General features: G+C 36.6%; 5 protein-coding genes across 5 annotated transcripts; 3 read left to right on the top strand and 2 right to left on the bottom strand.

The window, feature by feature from the left end:
- Nucleotides 1-1,866: 1,866 nt before the first annotated feature.
- On the top strand, nt 1,867-2,968 carry LOC109183162 (PHD finger protein ALFIN-LIKE 3-like). Its single transcript, XM_019333348.1, has 4 exons — nt 1,867-1,954; nt 2,059-2,094; nt 2,361-2,592; nt 2,692-2,968. The coding sequence occupies exons 1-4, from the start codon at nt 1,867-1,869 to the stop codon at nt 2,966-2,968; spliced, it is 633 nt and encodes a 210-aa protein (XP_019188893.1).
- A 6,221-nt stretch (nt 2,969-9,189) lies between these two features.
- Nucleotides 9,190-9,873, bottom strand: LOC109183161. The gene has a single exon (XM_019333347.1). It carries the CDS (start codon nt 9,871-9,873, stop codon nt 9,190-9,192), a length of 684 nt encoding a protein of 227 aa, XP_019188892.1.
- Nucleotides 9,874-9,890: 17 nt separating this feature from the next.
- Nucleotides 9,891-10,427, bottom strand: LOC109183160. Its single transcript, XM_019333346.1, has 2 exons — nt 10,043-10,427; nt 9,891-9,952 (listed from the first exon to the last, which is right to left on the bottom strand). Exons 1-2 carry the CDS (start codon nt 10,425-10,427, stop codon nt 9,891-9,893), a joined length of 447 nt encoding a protein of 148 aa, XP_019188891.1.
- Nucleotides 10,428-17,829: 7,402 nt separating this feature from the next.
- LOC109183159 (PHD finger protein ALFIN-LIKE 4-like) lies at nt 17,830-18,668 on the top strand. The gene is made up of 3 exons (XM_019333345.1): nt 17,830-17,917; nt 18,033-18,068; nt 18,396-18,668. Exons 1-3 carry the CDS (start codon nt 17,830-17,832, stop codon nt 18,665-18,667), a joined length of 396 nt encoding a protein of 131 aa, XP_019188890.1. The 3' UTR covers nt 18,668.
- Nucleotides 18,669-18,718: 50 nt separating this feature from the next.
- Nucleotides 18,719-19,338, top strand: LOC109183140. The gene is made up of 2 exons (XM_019333327.1): nt 18,719-18,833; nt 18,928-19,338. The coding sequence occupies exons 1-2, from the start codon at nt 18,729-18,731 to the stop codon at nt 19,249-19,251; spliced, it is 429 nt and encodes a 142-aa protein (XP_019188872.1). The 5' UTR covers nt 18,719-18,728; the 3' UTR covers nt 19,252-19,338.
- Nucleotides 19,339-19,356: the final 18 nt, after the last annotated feature.

The following is a 19,356-nucleotide window of genomic DNA, read 5'->3' as shown; positions in this document are numbered from 1 at the left end:
GGTACATAATGTGTTAATTGTATTATATACACATTTTATGAGTTGAAAGTATATAATTTATTAATTGAAGATATGTACCCCATAATATATTATCTACCTATACATAATTTGAATTTTAACCTTCTCCCAGCTCTATGTAACCAATCACAACTCTATCTGATCTCTTCTAAATAATAAACAAATGACATAGTTTCGATATGTTTTTTGTCCCCAAAGTAATAGTCTCACGGTTAAAAGATCAATAGGCCACTCTTGGTGAGAATTAAACTTAAAATTTTGTGGTTACCAAGTTAACAATCCTACAAACTTGATTGACATTGCTCTAAATCAATTGTTATACAATGGACTATGGTCCACACATCACTGTGTGAACCATGATTCTTGAATGAAACTGTAGTAGAATTAAAATGATACTTTAGTGTTAGTATCATTAAACTAGCTTAATTATTTTCAAAAAAAAAAAAAAAAAAAATAGCTTAATTAGTGTGTGTAGAAAATGAAACAAAACAAAATAGAGCACATTATTGTCAAATAAAACTGTAGTATAATTAAAATGATAATTTAGTATTACTATAATGAAACTAGTGTGCGTGGAAAATAAAAATAAATCTAGAGCCATGCAATACATATATTGTCAAATGACCTGAAGTGCAATTAAAATAATACTTCGACATTACTATAAGAGTTAATTCCACTAGAGGTCCCTTGTTTTTGGTAGCAATTCCAAATTTAGTTCCAGACTATTATTTTTGTCATATAACATCCCAGACTATTATTTGTTGTACATTTTTAGTCTTTCTCAGGACTTTTCCTATTATTAGTAAGGTCATTTTTGTCTCTTCATATTTTTCTTTTGTTATTTTTTCGGTTTCAACCGGTTTAATAGGTTGAGGACTTTACTAAAAAATCGATTGAAAAATATGTTTACTAAAAATCATAGATTACCTACCGTCCTAAACCGGTTGAAACCGAAAAAAATAACAAAAGAAAAAAATGCTCTTACTAAAAATAAGAAAAGTCATGAGAAGTACTAAAAGTGTCTAAAAAGTAAAAATTAATAGTCTGGGATGTTAAATGGTCAAAGTGATAGTTTGGGACTAAATTTGGAATTGTCATCAAAGACAAATAACCTCTGGTGGAATTAACTCTTACTATATATAATTAAACTAGTGTAAGTGGAAAATGATACAAAAAATTGAGCTCAAGCAATAATATATATTATCATCAAACGAAACTATAGTAGAATTAAAATTTCGTTCAAAAAAAATAATAGAATTAAAATTATATTTTACTATTGCTATAGTGAAACTAGTGTGAGGGGAAAATAAAACTAAAAAATATAGCAATATTATCAAATGAAACTAAGTGTAATTAAAATGATACATAATTCATGATCCACGCTCCTACATAGACCATGGTCCACAGTAACAATTGTTATACCATGGACTAGGATTAATATTGCATTGTGAACATGATACAAAAACTTTGTACCTTCAATTAACAAAATATCAAGAAAAAAATATAAACGTTTCATAATTACTTGATAATATATTTACAAAATATCAAGAAAAAACGTTTAAAATTTTTTGAGCAATAAAGATAATTATAATAGATTTCCCTACGTACCACTAGCAACCCCGCACAATATAAATATATAATCTCAAATTAAAGTCTCTCTCTCCCTCCATCTCCATGCAGGTGCTCTGATCCTCTATCTGTTATAAGGTTAAATTTTCTATTTCCCTCCCAAAACACTTCTCTTTAATTCAATCTCTTTTTTTAAACTCTCTCTCTCTCTCTCTCTCTCTCGTATTTTATACGTTTCTATATATAAACACCCAAACAGATCAGAAGCGGTAGGGGGCAATGGAGCATTATAATCCAAGAAGCGTGGAAGAAGTTTTCAAAGAATTCAAGGGTCGAAGGACTGCCTTACTCACAGCTCTCACTAAGGGTACGTATTACTTAAATCAAAAGAGACCATTATTACTTCATTTCAATTCATTCTACCACTTAATAAAGGAATTGAATGGGGTTTTTCTTCATGCATTTTTCCAGATTTTGATGAAGTTTATAGGCAGTGTAACACTCCAGGTAAAGCTTTCTTTTTCTCTTCTTGTTCATGCTATGTTCTTTGAAATAATCTTTTCTTTTCTTGATGAACAAACATTCACGTTCTTGATTATATGTTTTAGTAATTTGGCTCTTCAGATTTGCATATGATCGGTAATTCCTTCAATATATATATATATATATATATATATATATATATATATATATATATATATATATATATTATAATGCATGCATGCATGGAAATTAAGAATTGAAATGTGTTAAGTTTGGGGTTGTAATTGCAGCTCAGAATTGGAAGCTTTGCCTTATTGGACATCCGGGGGAACGATGGGAAGTGAATTTAGCAGAAGAAGAAATGGATGCAATGCTTCCTCAACCCCTTAGGGGCATTAACTTTGGTCAAGAAAGAATGGAGAAAAGGGAGTGGCTCACTATGGTTGCAATTCATAGTGACATATGGCTACTTCGTGTTGCATTCAATTTTAGTTCAAGATCTGGCCATAACAAAGCTGATAGGTATTTTTTTTTTTTTTAAAAAAATTGTTTTATATTGAAAAGGGAAAGATCGAATTGAATGAAGTAATTTGATAAATTTTCACTGATCTGATGTTACAGGAATCGACTTTTCGATATGATAAATAAACTCCCTACAATTTTAGAAGTTGTGTCCGGGAAAGAAAAGGAAATAGTGTGTGGAGAATGCAATGAGGGGTATATAGTAGGTGACTTGTGGAAACAGTGTTTTGAATGCGAAAGCTCTTTCCATTTGATGAAATGCCTCAAATTCAACAAGGATAAGCGTCGTCATCAGCAATTTGTATGTTCTTCGTGTGCACTCGAACCATTAGCCAAAAGTGCCGCAGGGGAATCCACAAAAATGGGAAAATTTTGAAGTATATACACAAAAATATATAGGAGAATATTTTAGTATACTGATATCCATACAAATATATATGGAAGTTGTAGTAGTAGAAATTTTCTATTCAGAGAATATTGTCTGATTTTTTAGAACACTTTGTATAGAGATAGACAAACTTGTGCGTTGAATATCTGCCATTGCTCTAGCATGGTTCTGGTCTAGTTCCTTGGTTGGATTAAAGACACTTTCATGCATCAGTTCTGGATTTATATATCTTGATATATATGGAGGAGAAATGTTAGAAATTTATATAGTAATGGAGATTAATGTTTTGGATGGATTACCATGAAAATTTAATTAAATAATATTTAGAGTTCTGGGGTTATAAATATTATTTTAGTTTAGTAGAAAGTTATTTGGAGAATATGATTAATACATACGGTTGAAATCGAAAAGTACTCAATTCCAGAATCGAGAGGTTAATATCCGTGAGGCGTTGATTTTGAATTGTAATTTCCGAGAGGTTAAATTAACCATTCGGATGATGAGTTGGTTTGCCTACATTCGGTTGGCTAAAGGTAATAACTCGGATGGGTTGTGTGCTAATTCAAGAATTGGTATGGATTGTGTTCTAATTTAAGAATTCGGATGTATTATTTACATGCATGCATTCGGATGGGTTGAATACATTCACATAGCCCTCGGATGGCTTATGCACATCAACAATTCGGTTCAGACGGTTTGTATGATTCGTATGTAAGATTTTCCCTAATAATATATATTGTATATTATATACTAGTAATTCACCCGCGCGATGCACAGGAAAAAACTTATGTTATTATAAATATAAATAAAAAATAAAAAAAATAAAATATTTTAAATTGTTTAATATAATAATATTTTTGAGCTTCCATTGATTAAGTATTTTTATTTTTATAGAATACAAAATTAAAATTAAAATTAAAATTAAAATTTTGTATGGTTAATATAATCTCTATTTATGTGCATATTCAAATAAACTTATAGAGACAATTTACATAATTACATTGATTTATTCTTAATTGTATTTCATCTATATTATAATTTTCACAATACGAATACTAACTAGGATAATTACATTTGGATAGCAAATTTCAAATTTTGTATGAGTAAATTTAAACTCTAATTGAACACATTTTTTATATGATTATATAATATATAGCTATTTTATTTTTCAAATGTTGTGTATTTTTTATTTTTTATTTTTTTATAATAAAGGATGTTGTGGCATTATTGTAACATTAATTACTTCCCAAACCATATAGCTTTATTATAGTTAAGATTAGGGCCTTAATTAAGTGGTGTAAGTTGACTAGGCTTATTAAGTGGTCTGGTTGGACTGAATAACTAGAAGTTGTTAGTCAACCAGACTCTGTGTCTAATATAATCCTGGATTGATGGGATACAGAATGATTGATGTTAGCACATTCAGTTACGGTACTCAGACTGCTCAGATACCAATACATCATCTAGGGTTCTGAGTCAAGTCTGAGGCAAAACATGGCTAACGGTCTACCGTTGAGAGGCAACACAACATGAACATCAACTATGGCTGGAGATACACGGCTATCGCTTCTGCTCATACGAGGTCAGATCTCTCGTATACTATTGTTCAGTATTAGTTAGACTATTTAGATCTAACATCGTATAGTACATTCGGATGGATTTTGTACATTAATAAATCGGTTGGGCAATGTGCAATTTAACATTCAGTTGGTTATTCCGATTAATATTCGAGTTAATTATCGAAATGGTCCCTTGACTATAGTAAAATTATCAATTTGGTCCTTGACTAATTTTTTTGACCAATTAAGTCTCCCAATTTTAAAAATCTTAACCAATTTGGTCCTTCATTTATTTTGCCGTTAGACATCCGTTAAATTGAGACCAAATTGATAAATTCACTATAGTCAAGGGACCATTTCAGTAATTAACTTTATGGGTGGGTAATTCGGTTCGGTAACATACCGAACAACCGACCGGTAATGAATTCTTGTGTATCGAACGGTTCGGTAAATAATCGAACCGAACCGAACCGAACCGAATTTTTTGGTAAAAAAAAACTGAATCGAACCGAATACCGTTTTGATTTTTTAAAATATTATAATAATAATAATAATAATAATAATAATAATAATAATAATAATAATAATAATAATAATAAAACAAACGAATTGTTCGGTAATAATAATAATAATAATTTTTACTTGCTTTTTTGAAGGTCAACCAATGGGTTGTATTCATAGATAAACTGAAATAGAGTCAGGTGGGACATCGTCCCAGTACATCGCAGCAGAAAGCATAAAAGGTGTAGTAGCTAAGGTATGGGCTAATAAGTTCTGCAATCTAGGAATAAAAATAACAGAGCAAGAATTAAAAGCATACATATAAATTCTGCAACTATCTATGGCATAGCCAGTGTATGAACGAGATGGGTTGTCCGGTGCGGATAGGTAGCACTGTAACGTATGACAATCCGTATATAGCTGTATAGATTGTTCACCTCGGGCCCTTAGCCAAGAGAGAACCTCTTTACATGCAAACGCTTCGACCATAAGTGGGGAAAAACAACTCAGAATAGGCGCGCTGAAGGCCGCTATAAAATGATCGTTGGCATCGAGTAGGACCGCCCCGACCGTAGCCGAGTTTGTTCCCTGGTGATACCCGGCATCCACATAACACTTCCTCGGCCTTACTATATTCGGTTGGCAATGGCGTGAGGCAGCATGTGGTGTGGCGGAATTTGGTTCGTCGCATGGTGACTCGGCAGTGGCGGTGCTGTAATAGTGTGGCCGTGAGACTGCCTTTAACACCCCCGATTTTCAACAACTTTTAAAACCAAATTAAAGCTTAGAAAAGGGATAAAGTCTATTTATTAAGATTAAACAAGGCGGAAGGTAACTAAACAAACCGGAAGGTGCTATGCCACACCTATATCAAACATAGGTGCACAGGCAGATACTACAACCACAGCAGTCTAACAACTCAACTACTTAGGCTCACAGGCCTCAACAACTATTGAAGGAAGAGATTAAACTATCTACAGGCCACTAGCGCGCTCTCCAAAGCTACCCAACCTGTAAAGCAACAAATAGAATTGGGACGACGCCCGATCAGCGAATAATGCTGGTAACCCACCAATACATGTGAAATATCATACATAGATAATATATACATTTGTAAAGCCTTTTGCGAAACGGAATACATATATATAAGTTCAAAACCAAGAGTAGGAGTCAACACAAGACTCAAAAACTCACAACAAGATAAGGGAACTCATCCCAAGACCACAAAGGACAACAACAACTCACAAGGACGGCTCAAGGTATAATCTATCATCACACAATAGATTAACACCCGACATGCACAACTCAAGAGAATAAGGACACAACCAATGGCAACACATGCCTAGGCAACACATGCCTTTGTGACAACACATGTCACAAATAGAGAAACTCAACAACGGCTACACAAGTCTTCATGATATCACCCATCACGAATTGATATGCCTTCTTTATGCCTGGTTCCAACCTTATGGCTACCCCCAACCTTATGTCTAGTTCCAACCTTTACCTCCAGGACCCCTGTACACCAAGTCCAACCTTTTCCCTCCGAGGACCGTCGTCCCCATCCGCCAACGACCGCCAACAAAACCACCCCAATTCATAGTACACGAGGGTACCGATCACACACACGGCAACACATGCCACCCAAGAAATACGTGAACCTTACACAAAGGTCACAAACTCCATAATCGCGTCATGGCCACCACGAGGACCACTGCCGTACGTTGGTGACTAGTGTCTCATACCACTAATCGTGCAATCCAGGTACAGCCACACACACCATTCCACAACAGGAATCAATCAACGGATAATAACGAAGATATGAAACCGTACTCAATCAAGGAATCAGGGCCGTATTTTAAATTTATGTGGTCCTGTTCTATTAAATAAATGTGGCCCTACCAAAATCACAAATTTTAAAATTAATGTATGCAAGTTTCGAACCTTTGACCTCTAAGTTAAAATACAATAAATACACATTCTTACCATCTCTTCATTAAACCTTTTAAATTCAATTGAAAACTTTTAATATTTATTTCTAAACTAGCTAGGTAAAAATTAAATATTGGATTTCTAAAATTTGGGGCCCCTCTAAAATTGGGGGCCCTGTGCGGTAGCCCAGCTTGCACAGGCTAAAATCCGGCCCTGCAAGGAATGGATCACAGTCCAACAACAACGATGATTAACACAAGTCATCATCAACCAATAGGAAGGTACAAACAACACACATGCTAGCATTTAAACACCGAACTAGCATGCTCATCAAACGGGTAAACCGAAAGTAGTTCCGAAGAACACACAAGACTCTTCACGGTTCAACGAAACACAATGTTGAACACTTAGCACGATTCAAGACACCAAAACCTACATGGATTCCTACCATATAGTTCTAGACATACGAAACATCAAGAAGACGCTCAAATAGTTCCACAAAAGAACAACGGGAAGTCAAAAGACCAAATACCGAGTCAAAAAAATCACGGGAAACAAATCCCCAAACAACACCATGATGTTCCCCGCGGGTGGACCCACGGGTAGGCCCCTATCCGTGGTTCCACCCGCGGGTACCAACACCCACAAGCCACGTTCCCCGCGGGTGGGGCGGCGGGTAGGCCACTGTCCGCCGTTCCGCCCGCAGGTACACTACCTGTACAAAAATAATCCCTTCGGGGATTTTCAACTCCGAGCTCAAATTCAAGTCCAAAACATGCCAAATCTCACCAAATACAACAAAATGACTTGAATCAAAGGAATAGCCAAGCAATGGCATACAAGAACCCTAAACACAAACTCTAGATATGCATTTTCACAAGACAATGCATAAACACTCACATTTCATAGCAAAACACATGTAGAATCTAAGAAATCATCATATAGGTAAGCAAAATAGATTTTGTAGAGCATGGGTTACCTCATTCGCTTAACATTCAAAAACAACGCCAACATAGGCTAGGCTCAACACAAAAACCAAGCTACCGGAAACCTGTGGATTAAACCAGATCTCCAACTAATTAACATGAGTACTATACAAAACTAACTATACTCATAAGGGGAATTAAACCCTAGATCTTTCTTTAATTACCCACAAGCTCAACCAACCAAACTAAACATATTATTGTTAATTAATCACAATTATTAAAGCAAAAGCTAAGCTAGACAACTAAGCATTAAAAAGACTAATAAACAAAACTAAATTATTAATCTTATGGGATTTGAACCCTAGACAACCTCTAATACTAAACACCCCCTTACCACTACACAAAGCTACAACTTAATAACTTTACTTAACAACAAACTAACTAAGCTAATCTAAACAGCATCAACCAAAGGGGACCAGCAGCTTACCATCTTCTCTTCTTCGTTTCTTCATGCAAGGCCGCGGGTGGAACACGGGTGTTGCCACCACCCGTGTCTGCTCTGCTTCACCGGAGCTACCACGACGCCGGAGGAGGAACTCATCGGAGGTGCTGTTGCTCTGCTCGAAGGGAGAAAGATCACCGCCCCATGCTCCGTTCCGTCGCCGCCGATCCACCATCCACACTGCCTCTGCCCGACTTCCATCGTCCAAGAGAAAAGAGGGGGCTGCCACTGCTCTGCCCACGCCGAGACTGCTCGCCGACCGGAGGAGCCAAGAGAGCATCACCGTCGCTTCTTCGTCGGAGCTCTTCCCGGATCACCGCCGCGTCAAAAACAGAGAGAAAGATCACATCTTTGCCTTGCGTTGTCCAAGTCGGTGTGCTCTGCCCGAGATTACAGCTTGCCGGAGACCGAAGGGTAAGCAAAGGAGAAGAAGAGTTGTGGTTGTTGTTGATGATGGTTGGTGTTGCTTCTTCTAACCGCAAGGAAAGGAAGGAGAGGAGGTTGAGATGATGGTTGTCGGAAAAAGGGTCACGGTAAGGGTTGGCTTTGTCTTGGCCTAAATGAAAGAAAGAGGACGGAGGGAAGGGTGCCGGTTGTTCGTTCACGCCAAAGCCGAGAGGGAGAGGGAGGGTGATGGGAGTTGTTTGGCTGCCGGATGATTGTAAAAGAAAGGATACAATACATTACACACACACAAGAGATGGTAGGGTTAACTTCTTGGATGGGTTGGGTTAGGAAGTTGAGTTGGGTAACATAGGTTGGACTTAAACACTTTAGGCTCACAAAATATTAATACTTATATTTATACATATATATGGGCTCAACTTGGATATCACTAATAGCTCTCCATAGGAAGGTTTTCCATTTGGGTGGAATTTTTAACTTCCATAGAGTGGTCCAATTGTTAAATGCTCCATCATTATTATTCTCATAATTTCCAATAATGCATCTATAGCCATTCTTGACAGAGTAACAACAATTCAGATCCCCATACCAATACCACATATCATCATAATTTGGAGAGATCCGAATTTTTAGGATTTTAGGTATATCAACTGGCAGGAAAATATCAGTGAGAATATGTTGGTCCCATGAACCAGTATCCTGGTCAATTAACCTCTCAACCCTTGCTCCAGCTAACTGTGGCGGCATCTCAGTTTGAATCATAGGATTCTGTTCATCCTGTAGCCAAAGGTGCTCCCAGATTAAGGTAGATTTTCCATTTCCAACTCGCCGTCTTACCCCACTGCATATTAAATTCTTAGCTACCATAATACTGCGCCAGCAATAGCTGGGATTATTTCCTAGATATGCCTCAGAAAATATATCCTTAGGATAGTATCTGGCCTTATAAATGCGCGACACCAACGAATCAGTGTTAGTAAGCAACCTCAATGCCTGCTTACTTAGCATTGCCAAATTGAAAGCCCTCAGATCCTTGAACCCAGGCCCCCATATTTTTTCGGGATGCATAATCTATCCCAAGCCTTCTAGTGAATTTCCCGGTAAATTCCTGATCCCCACCAATAGCGGTTCATTACCCTTTCAATGGCTGTGCAGACGGATGTAGGTAGTAAGAAAACACTCATTGAAAAGGTAGGCATGGCTTGAGCTACACTTTTCAATAAAATTTCCTTATTACCAGCTTGAGATAACAACTTCTTGTTCCATGAACCAATTCTCTGCCTGATCTTATCTTCAATATAAGCAAATGCTGCCTTTTTATTCCTTCCCACAAATGAGGGCAGACCAAGATACTTCCCAAAATTGGGAGCTGGGTTTACCTCTAAAATTTGTGCCACAATATCCCTCTCATCCTGCCCTGTGTTTTTACTGTAGCAAATACTTGATTTATGGTAGTTGACCTTCTGCCCAGACAAGGTCTCATATACGGATAAACAATCTTTAATTGCAGTGGCTTCCTGCACATTTGCTTTGAAAAAGAGAAGGTTGTCATCAGCAAAAAATAAATGAGAGATAGGAGGAGCACCTCTAGCTACTCTGCATCCATGTATTAAACCATTCATCTGTGCCTGCTCAGTAATACTGAAAGCCCTTCTGCACAAATAATGAATAAGTAAGGGGATAAAGGGTCCCCCTGTCTTAGCCCACGAGTGGGTGTCACCGGAGTACTACGAGTGCCATTAACCAAGAAATTATATGATACTGTAGTCACACACAGCATAATTAATTCCACCCATCTACCATCAAATCCCAGAGTTAGTAACATTTTATGGAGAAAGGATCATTCCATACGGTCGTAGGCTTTTGCCATATCAAGTTTGAGAGCACCCCAGCCAACAACCGCACACTGCTTCCTATTCAAATAGTGTCCCACGTCAGCTGCTATGAGTATATTATCTGTGATCAATCTACTAGGTATAAAAGTACTCTGAGACTCGGAAATAATAGTCTGCATCAAAGGTTTCATTCTATGGGTAATCATCTTGGCCATAATTCTGTAGATTACATTGCTCAAAGCTATTGGTCTAAGATCAGAGACCACCTTAGGGATATCTTTCTTAGGTATCAACACCACATCCGTATTATTCAAATCATCAGGAAAAGAGCGGGTATTTAGACAATTAATTATGAACTCCGAAACATCCTTCCCCACTACATCCCAGAAGTATTGATAGAATCCAGGGTTCATAGTCATACCATCAGGGTCAGGCGCCTTATCAGGGAACATAGCAAAGAGAGCATCCTTAACTTCATTCATCTCAAAGGGTCTTAGTAACGAGTTATTTTGTGTCTGGGTGACTCGTGATATTACATTATCAAACAAAGTATTATCACTCACAGGGTTTCCTGTTTTGAAGATTCCATCAAAATACTCTAAGATAATATCTTTCATATCCTCCCCTTCCATCCACTCCCCATTATCATTCATAAGTTTAAAGATTGTATTCTTTTTCTTACGGTGAGAGGCATACCTGTGGTAGAACTTTGTATTGGCATCCGCATCCTTAAGCCAGTGTTGTTTGGCCCGTTGTTTCCAGAAGGTATCCTCCTGGATCTCCATGTGACTCAGAACCTCCTCCAGGCGCTGGAACTCAGTTAGGGAAGCTGGGTCCGTGCGCCCTCTGAGACGGAATTGGTCCTTCCGTAACTGTGCAATTTTCTCCCCATACTTATGATAACGATCACCTCCTCATCGGACCAAATGATTACCACAATGTGTTATGCAATCTTGGACCCCTTCTGACCTTCCTTCTTCCCATGATTTCTCCACCACATCCCTACATCCTTCATCATGTAACTAGGCCATCTCAAAGCGAAACCTCCTCCTTCCCTCACCCCATCTACCAAGATTGCGGATTTCTAACAAGAGTGGTGAGTGATCAGACTCCTTTGTCAACAGATTAACTACTCTTGCTTCAGGCACAACACTACACCAATCATTTGTTGCTAGGACCTTGTCTAGCCTTTCCTCAATCCAATTTGGCGTCCCTTTGCTCTTCTCCCACGTAAACTGATATCCACTCATAGGCAGTTGAGACAAACGACATTGCTCAATAGTCTCCCCAAACCCGCGAAGAAGACTATTCGGATGCGGATTACCTCTTCTTTTCTCATATTGGTAAAGAAGATCATTAAAATCACCCACCATCACCCACGGTAGGGTTGATTGCGGTGCTAGTGACTTCAACAACTCCCATGCCTCTGTACGCCTATTACGTTCTGAATAGCCATAATAACACGTCATACGCCACTTCGGAAAACCAGTCATAGTCACCTCAATATCAATATAATTTTTAGAATAACTAATAAGCCTTGTTGTGTTATTCTTCCGCCACAACAAAGCGAGACCTCCCTTTAATCGAACACTATCAATATTAAAAAGACCATCAAAACCAAGATCAACACGAATACGTTCAGCATGTATCCGTCCTACCTTAGTTTCCATTAAAAAAATAAAATCGGGCTTCTTACGCGACACAAGGTCCTTCACTTCACGAACTGTTCGTGGATTGCCCAAGCCACGACAGTTCCAGCTGAGGATACTCATGATGACGGGCGGGTCTGGGAACCAGTACCCGCCATGGACAAGTTTTTTGGAACAACCTCAGTCATTGAAACATCCTCCTCACCCTCATCTACATGTACCACATCCCCCCCCCCCCCCCCCCCCTTCTCGACGTCTCTTCATCGAAGCCAACACAAACGGCTCAAGCCCCCGCCGGCTAGAATTCGAATCCACCGTAGTGGTGGCAGACGGTCCTCCCGGCAGTACAGAAGCCATGGTCGCCGCCACTTGCACTGGCTTACCATCCTTATCCAACAACCACGGCGCCCCTACTTTTCTTGGTCCCCTGCGGTGTCCGGCACGAAGTTCATCAGAATAGGGATACTTATCCAACGGAATAGCCGCTTCCCGGGCCTTCAAAGAGTACTTATGCAAGTGCCCCATCATACCACAGAAAAAACAGAAGTTATGCAATCTTTCATACTTAAAGCTTACCCAACAGGTCGTCTTATCACGTTTTAAGAGTTTCATACGGCGTTTGAGTGGCTTTGTAACCGGTATGGAAACCCTAATACGGTAGAACGTCTTCCTGGGCGCATTTGCGAATCGGTCATCAATCTTAATGAAGCTCCCTAGGAAGTTACCAACCTGCTCTAGCATCATATCTGACGTATACCCTAACGGAAACTCATGGACCTAAACCCACATATCAACAGTATCCAGCGGTACCGTAATCGGTATCACACCATCCTGGACTTGTTTGCAAACCAGTATGTGATTTTCAAACGACCACGGACCACCATCAAGAACAAGCTGCATATCGGTCTCGTGATAAAAAATAAACAAGAATAGGCCAGGTTGTATCTCAGTGACCTGAACCCCCCTGACTGGCTGCCATACCGAGGCCATAACCTGGCTCATGTATTCCACTTTGATGATTTTTGAAGTCAAAAACCTTCCTACCAGACACCACGTCGGACTGTCCGGCTCTCCGCTACCCTTCTCAACCTGTTTCACCGGTTCGGTTCGGTTTTTTACTGAACAATTCGGTTCGGTTTAATTTTTTACCGAACCATTCGGTATACAAGAATCCATTACCGTTCGGTTGTTCGGTATATTACCGAACCGAACGGTTTGGTTCGATACAATTCCGTTCGAAAGAACTGAACCAAATTGCCTACCCCTAAAGTTAATTACTGAAATGGTCCCTTGACTATAGCGAAATTACCAATTTGGTCATAAGTTAATGGATTTTTAACAGCAAAACAAACGGATGACCAAATTGGTTAAGCTTTTTAAAGTTTGTAGACTTAATTTGTCAAAAATAATAATCAAGAACCAAATTGGTAATTTTATTATAGTCAATAGACCATTTCGGTAATTAACTCTTAATATTCGGGTGAATTATATATGTACAGTACGTGGTTAATGACTTAATGCAACCTTTTTGCATTAAGGGGCGTTTGGTTCATGTTATATAACATAACCAAGGTAATGTGACATTCCAAAGCTAATATTCCTATATTTCGTTCATATTATCGGAGCGAATCAAACATTCTCTCCACATAGGATTTTGAAGGGAATGTGATTCCCTTACATTTCTTAGGTTATGTAAGATAACCTTGATATTTATACATTTTGCCATTTTAATTCTAATTATTAAAAATATATATTTTATTATTATTATTATATTATTATATTATATTATATATATTTTTTGTAATTATATATTTTTTATTTTATTACGTTATGTTAGAATATAAAATAATTTTGTTTATCAAGTTCATGATTTTAGTTAATATTTTAAAATCATGTAATTATATATGATACCATTATCTTATTAATTTATTTTAATTTTTAAATTTATTAAAATATATAAAATAAATAAATAAATAAATATATATATATATGTTCTAAACCAAACATGATTATATTACATACCTCAATTTTAACCAAACATAGGAATCTAACATTCGTAGGAATCTCACATTCCCAGCAACCATTTTGCATGAAATTCATAATATATGAATGTACATTTTTATTACGAAAATGTACATGTTGTACATGATTTACGAAATTATATTTTTCCATGACTGATATATCATTCAAATATATCTTTAGTAAGTTGGAGTTTTATATATATTGTCGATTGTCGATAACTTCCATGTAACATCTCCTAACAGTCAAAATATTTCGTTAGTTATATTTTGCACACTTTCGTTAGAAAATTTTGCGTTTGATCGATATGATATGCTATGCATGAAAACAATAAAGCAGTAAGTAAAGAGATATGGAGAGAGAGATTTTATAGTGGTTCGGCTGTTAACGAAGCCTACTCCACTCTTCTTTCACAACTTGTGAAATGGTTTGCACTATCACTCATAGTACAAACTACTTCAAACTAGCTTTCTTGATGACTAAGCTGGACAATCACTTGATAGGTTTTTCAACTCCACGAGTTTACTCCGCCTCTCTCAACTTCTTCCTAAATTGAGATGTTGGAAAGATAGTCTGGTGTTTCTCCAACTGGTTGAAGTCTTGTCTTGATGTCTGAATGGATCTTCGCTTGAAAAAATGCAAGACTTCTTAAGTTGTGAAGTATGGAGATGGATGAGCTTTTTGAAAAACTTCACATAAACACTGGTTGTGAAAAGCTTTTGAGAGATGAATAACTGTTTGAAGAGCTTTTCTTTTGATAGTAAGAGTAGAATAACCAGCACCTTCTTCAATGACGAAGAGAGGTATTTATAGGTGGAAAAATTCATCCGTTGGAGAGAGATGAAGATTTCAAACCTAATAACCAGTGTGTATTAACTAGCGGGCATCAGCATTTAATGCACTTGTACTATGTAGCTGTTGGAGCCAAAAGTATCATGACTTTTGTCCTTGTTCTCTAACAAGATGGTACAAATCTATTAATGCTTCTTGTCTTTTGTGAAGATCATTCCCAGGACACTTTTTGTCCGAATGATTTGTCCATCTGAGTCATAGACAACATTCTCATTGCTTCACTTAAATGAATTGAAGGTTGTCTTCTACAAGTCTGTCTTTTGACTTGTTCACTCGGAGACGTTGGTCGAAAGATTGACTTTATCTTTCGTCCTTTCTCTTTGACAAGAGATCCTTTTTGTCAAAAGAGGTCTATCCGAGACTTGCTCAATCCATCTTTCGCCTGGAAGCAGCTTTCGATCACCTTGTCACCTTCATGTCTTTATGTAGACCTATTATTCTAGACTCAAGAAGGATTCGTACACTTTATGATGTGAATCAATCGTTGAGTTACAATAACTCTCGTTTGTCACAAGAGACCTATCTTATGAAAAGAAAAGTAAGGGTTTACAATCCTAAACAGTTTGGTATCATCAAAATCTAATTACACTTGTTCCTGACAATAAGCTCACAGCTACACAAACTACTCTTTACAACATCTATCTTGAGATTGGTACGTACAAGCTATACTCGCTGTTGTAGTGACCTCTGAACCGTTGAAACCAATCTGAGCCAACTCCAATCAGTAGAACATAATAGATGATGAATGAATATTTAACCAAGTAATCAATTTGGAAAGTTTCCTCTATATTATCTCAAGACGATTCAGCAATCTGTAGAAGAACTCCATGCTTTATATAATAAATCCAAAAGCCCTAAACTTTCTAAAAGAAGATGCTATTCATACGCCACTTTCAACTTTCAGCCATTCCTTACTTTTCCTATTCAATTTAATGCACACCACTCCTTTTTCATTTCACATGCAATTCCAACGCCACAAAAAATACCATGCATAATCACTTAATTAGCTACACTAATTAATCAAGACCATATATATACCATCTTCAATTCTGAATAGCATTACGGACCAATTGCTTGAAGGCTTTCAATTGATTTACTCTGTACCATGTTCACACTTTTGATAGATGATGGTCCATGGTTCATATAATAATTTTAAAATAAATTCTAATTATTTTGACAATTAAATTAATCAATATAAAAGAGTTTTAATGTGTATCATTTATACACCAACAATCAACTTGTACTTGTAATAGTCTGATTATCTAGTGGAAAGTTCATTCTATTTTACTTAAAGTTTACTTATGTTTACTCTAGGAATTATCTAAGTGTTAAACTCAAATTATGCGCTAAAAATTAATGAAAAAGTTAAAATGTACAAAGTTTATTTAAATCAACCAGAAGAAATGAGTATATATAGGTTTTGATTTTGATGATACCAAACAAGTTAGAAAATTAGGTCTCAAAAATTTTATTTTAATTATAGAGCTATATGTTCATAATTTTCGATGTTCATATATCCAATTATAGAACTTTGTATTCACAAATCACATAACTATATGTTCATAATTTGATAACTATACAGTTTAAAAAATATGAATTTACAGTACATAAATTATGAATCTACAGTACATAAATTATGAATCTGCAGTATAGAAATTATGAATCTACTGTATTTAAATTATGAATCTACGATTTAGAAATTATAAATCTACAGTATATATTTTATGAATTTACAATATAGAAATTATGAATCTACAACCATGCCCACCTTACAAGGTGGGCATGGTTCCACATCATAACGCTCCTAAATATGTAGTACCAAATTAGATTTCTAACGAGACACCCACCACATAGAGTAGGAGGGTGTGCATATAAGTATTGAAATCCAAAATCCTTTGTATCATCCATTCCCTCTTTAGTTATAAATCATCTTTCTAAAAACATCTACTTTGCAGCTGTAACTCTACAATCCATAATTTTCAGCTCCTTATTACACCATTAACCTCCATGGTGACATACTGTGTGACTAGGGAGGAGAATGTAAGTTTCATAATGTATACCCTGGTCTGAAACGAAATTGAAATTGTGTACATTTAGTTAACATAGTATGTACATGTCAATAAACTGAAGATACATAATGTGTTAAATAATATTATATACATAATTTATGAACTGAAAGTACATAATTTATTAATTGAAGGTGTATTCTATAATATGTTCACTACATATACATAATTTGAATTTCGTGGTCCGTAGTATAACTGTATAACAATTGATTTTTAACCTTACCTCACGTCTATGTAACCTATCACAACTCTATATATCTCTTCTAAATCAATAAAAGAATGACATAGTTTTGATATGTTTTTTGTCCCCAAAGTAGTGGTCTCAGAGATAGAAGATCAATAGACCGCTCCCAATGAAAATTAAACTTAAAATTTTGTGGTTATCAAGTTAATTAACAACCCAACAAACTTGATTGGGGAAAAATACTTCTCTTTTTTAAAATTAAAGTCCCTCTCCATGCAGGTGCTCTGATCCTTATAAGGTCAAATTTTCTATTTCCCTCCCAAAACACTTGTCTTTTTTAGAACTCTGTGTGTCTCTCTCTCGTATTGTATACGTTTCTGTATATAAACACCCAAACAGATCAGAAGCGGTAGAGGGCAATGGAGCATTATAATCCAAGAAACGTGGAAGAAGTTTTCAAAGAATTCAAGGGTCGAAGGACTGCCTTACTCACAGCTCTCACTACAGGTACTTAATTACTGCTCCATATTGCATGTTTAATTACATACTTTAATCAAAAGAAACCATTTTTACTTAATAAAGGAATTGAATGAGGTTTTTCGATCTTTATGCGTTTTTCCAGATTTTGATGAAGTTTATAGGCGGTGTGACATCCCAGGTAAAGCTTTCTTTTTTCTCTTCTTGTGCAAGATATATATATACATGCTATATATATATGTTCTTTGAAATAATCTTTTCTTTTCTTGATGAACAAACATTCACGTTCTTGATTATATTTTTCAGTAATTAGCCAGGCTCTTCAGATTTGCGTATATATGATAATTCCTTTTATATATATATATATATATATATATATATATATATATATATATATATATATATATATATATATATATATATATATATATATATATATATATATATATATAATGCATGGATGGATGGAAAGAATTGAAATGTGTTAAGTTTGGGGTTGTAATTGCAGGTCGGAATGGGAAGCTTTTCCTTATGGGACATCCAGGTGAAGAATGGGAAGTGAATTTTGCAGGAAGAGGAATGCATGGAGAGCTTCCTCAACCCCATAGCGGCATTAACTTTGCTCGAGAAAGAATGGAGAAAAGGGAGTGGCTCACTATGCTTGCAATTCACAGTGACATATGGCTACTTGCTGTTGCATTCTCTTTTAGTTCAAGTCTTGGCCATGACAAAGCTGATAAGTATGTTTTTGATATATTGAAAAGGGAAAGAATTGAATGAAGTAATTTGATAAATTTTCATTGCTCTATCAATCTGCTGTTACAGGACTCGTCTTTTCAATATGATAAATGAACTTCCTACCATTTTAGAAGTTGTGTCTGGGAAAGCTGTGGAACCACCAAAACACAACCCAAAGCTGCTCAATGATGACACCCAGCAGCCAAAGGTATAGGATTTGAACAAGTATAAGTGATGAAATCTTAGCTTTTTGTCTTAATTTGAGTATATATGTATGTATGTATGTTTGGTTTGGATTTCAGAGAAAATGGTCAACACCACAGCCAAGAAATTGGAAAGACGAGGCAATAGTGCGTGGAAAATCATTGCTTCGGCCGAGTGGTCCAGCAGCCCCCGCGATGGCTTCCTCTCAGGCCCGGGTCTTTCCCGTTCAGTTTGAGGATCCTTCAACACTACTGGCTTCTCATAGGCAGATTGCAGCTTCTCTTCAGGCTACCATTACTGGTCTGGAGAATCTCTTGGGTACCCACTTGAATGAAATAGCACGATTGGAAGGGATGGCTCGAATTCTTGCCAACAACCGCACCTCGGATTCTCACAATGATGCTTCCACTGACTCGGACTAGCCCTCTCTATTATGATGTTCGCCATTCATTGTCAATTTGTTTGTTCTTTCCATTTGATGAAATGCCTCAAGTTCACCAAGGATAAGAATATTTTAGAAACATGCT

The sequence above is a fragment of the Ipomoea nil genome, unplaced genomic scaffold (genome assembly GCF_001879475.1).
Source record: "Ipomoea nil cultivar Tokyo-kokei standard unplaced genomic scaffold, Asagao_1.1 scaffold1101, whole genome shotgun sequence".
Lineage (NCBI taxonomy): Eukaryota > Viridiplantae > Streptophyta > Magnoliopsida > Solanales > Convolvulaceae > Ipomoea > Ipomoea nil.
Note: the sequence above shows the minus strand (reverse complement) of the source record. Positions and strands in the feature narration are given on the sequence as shown.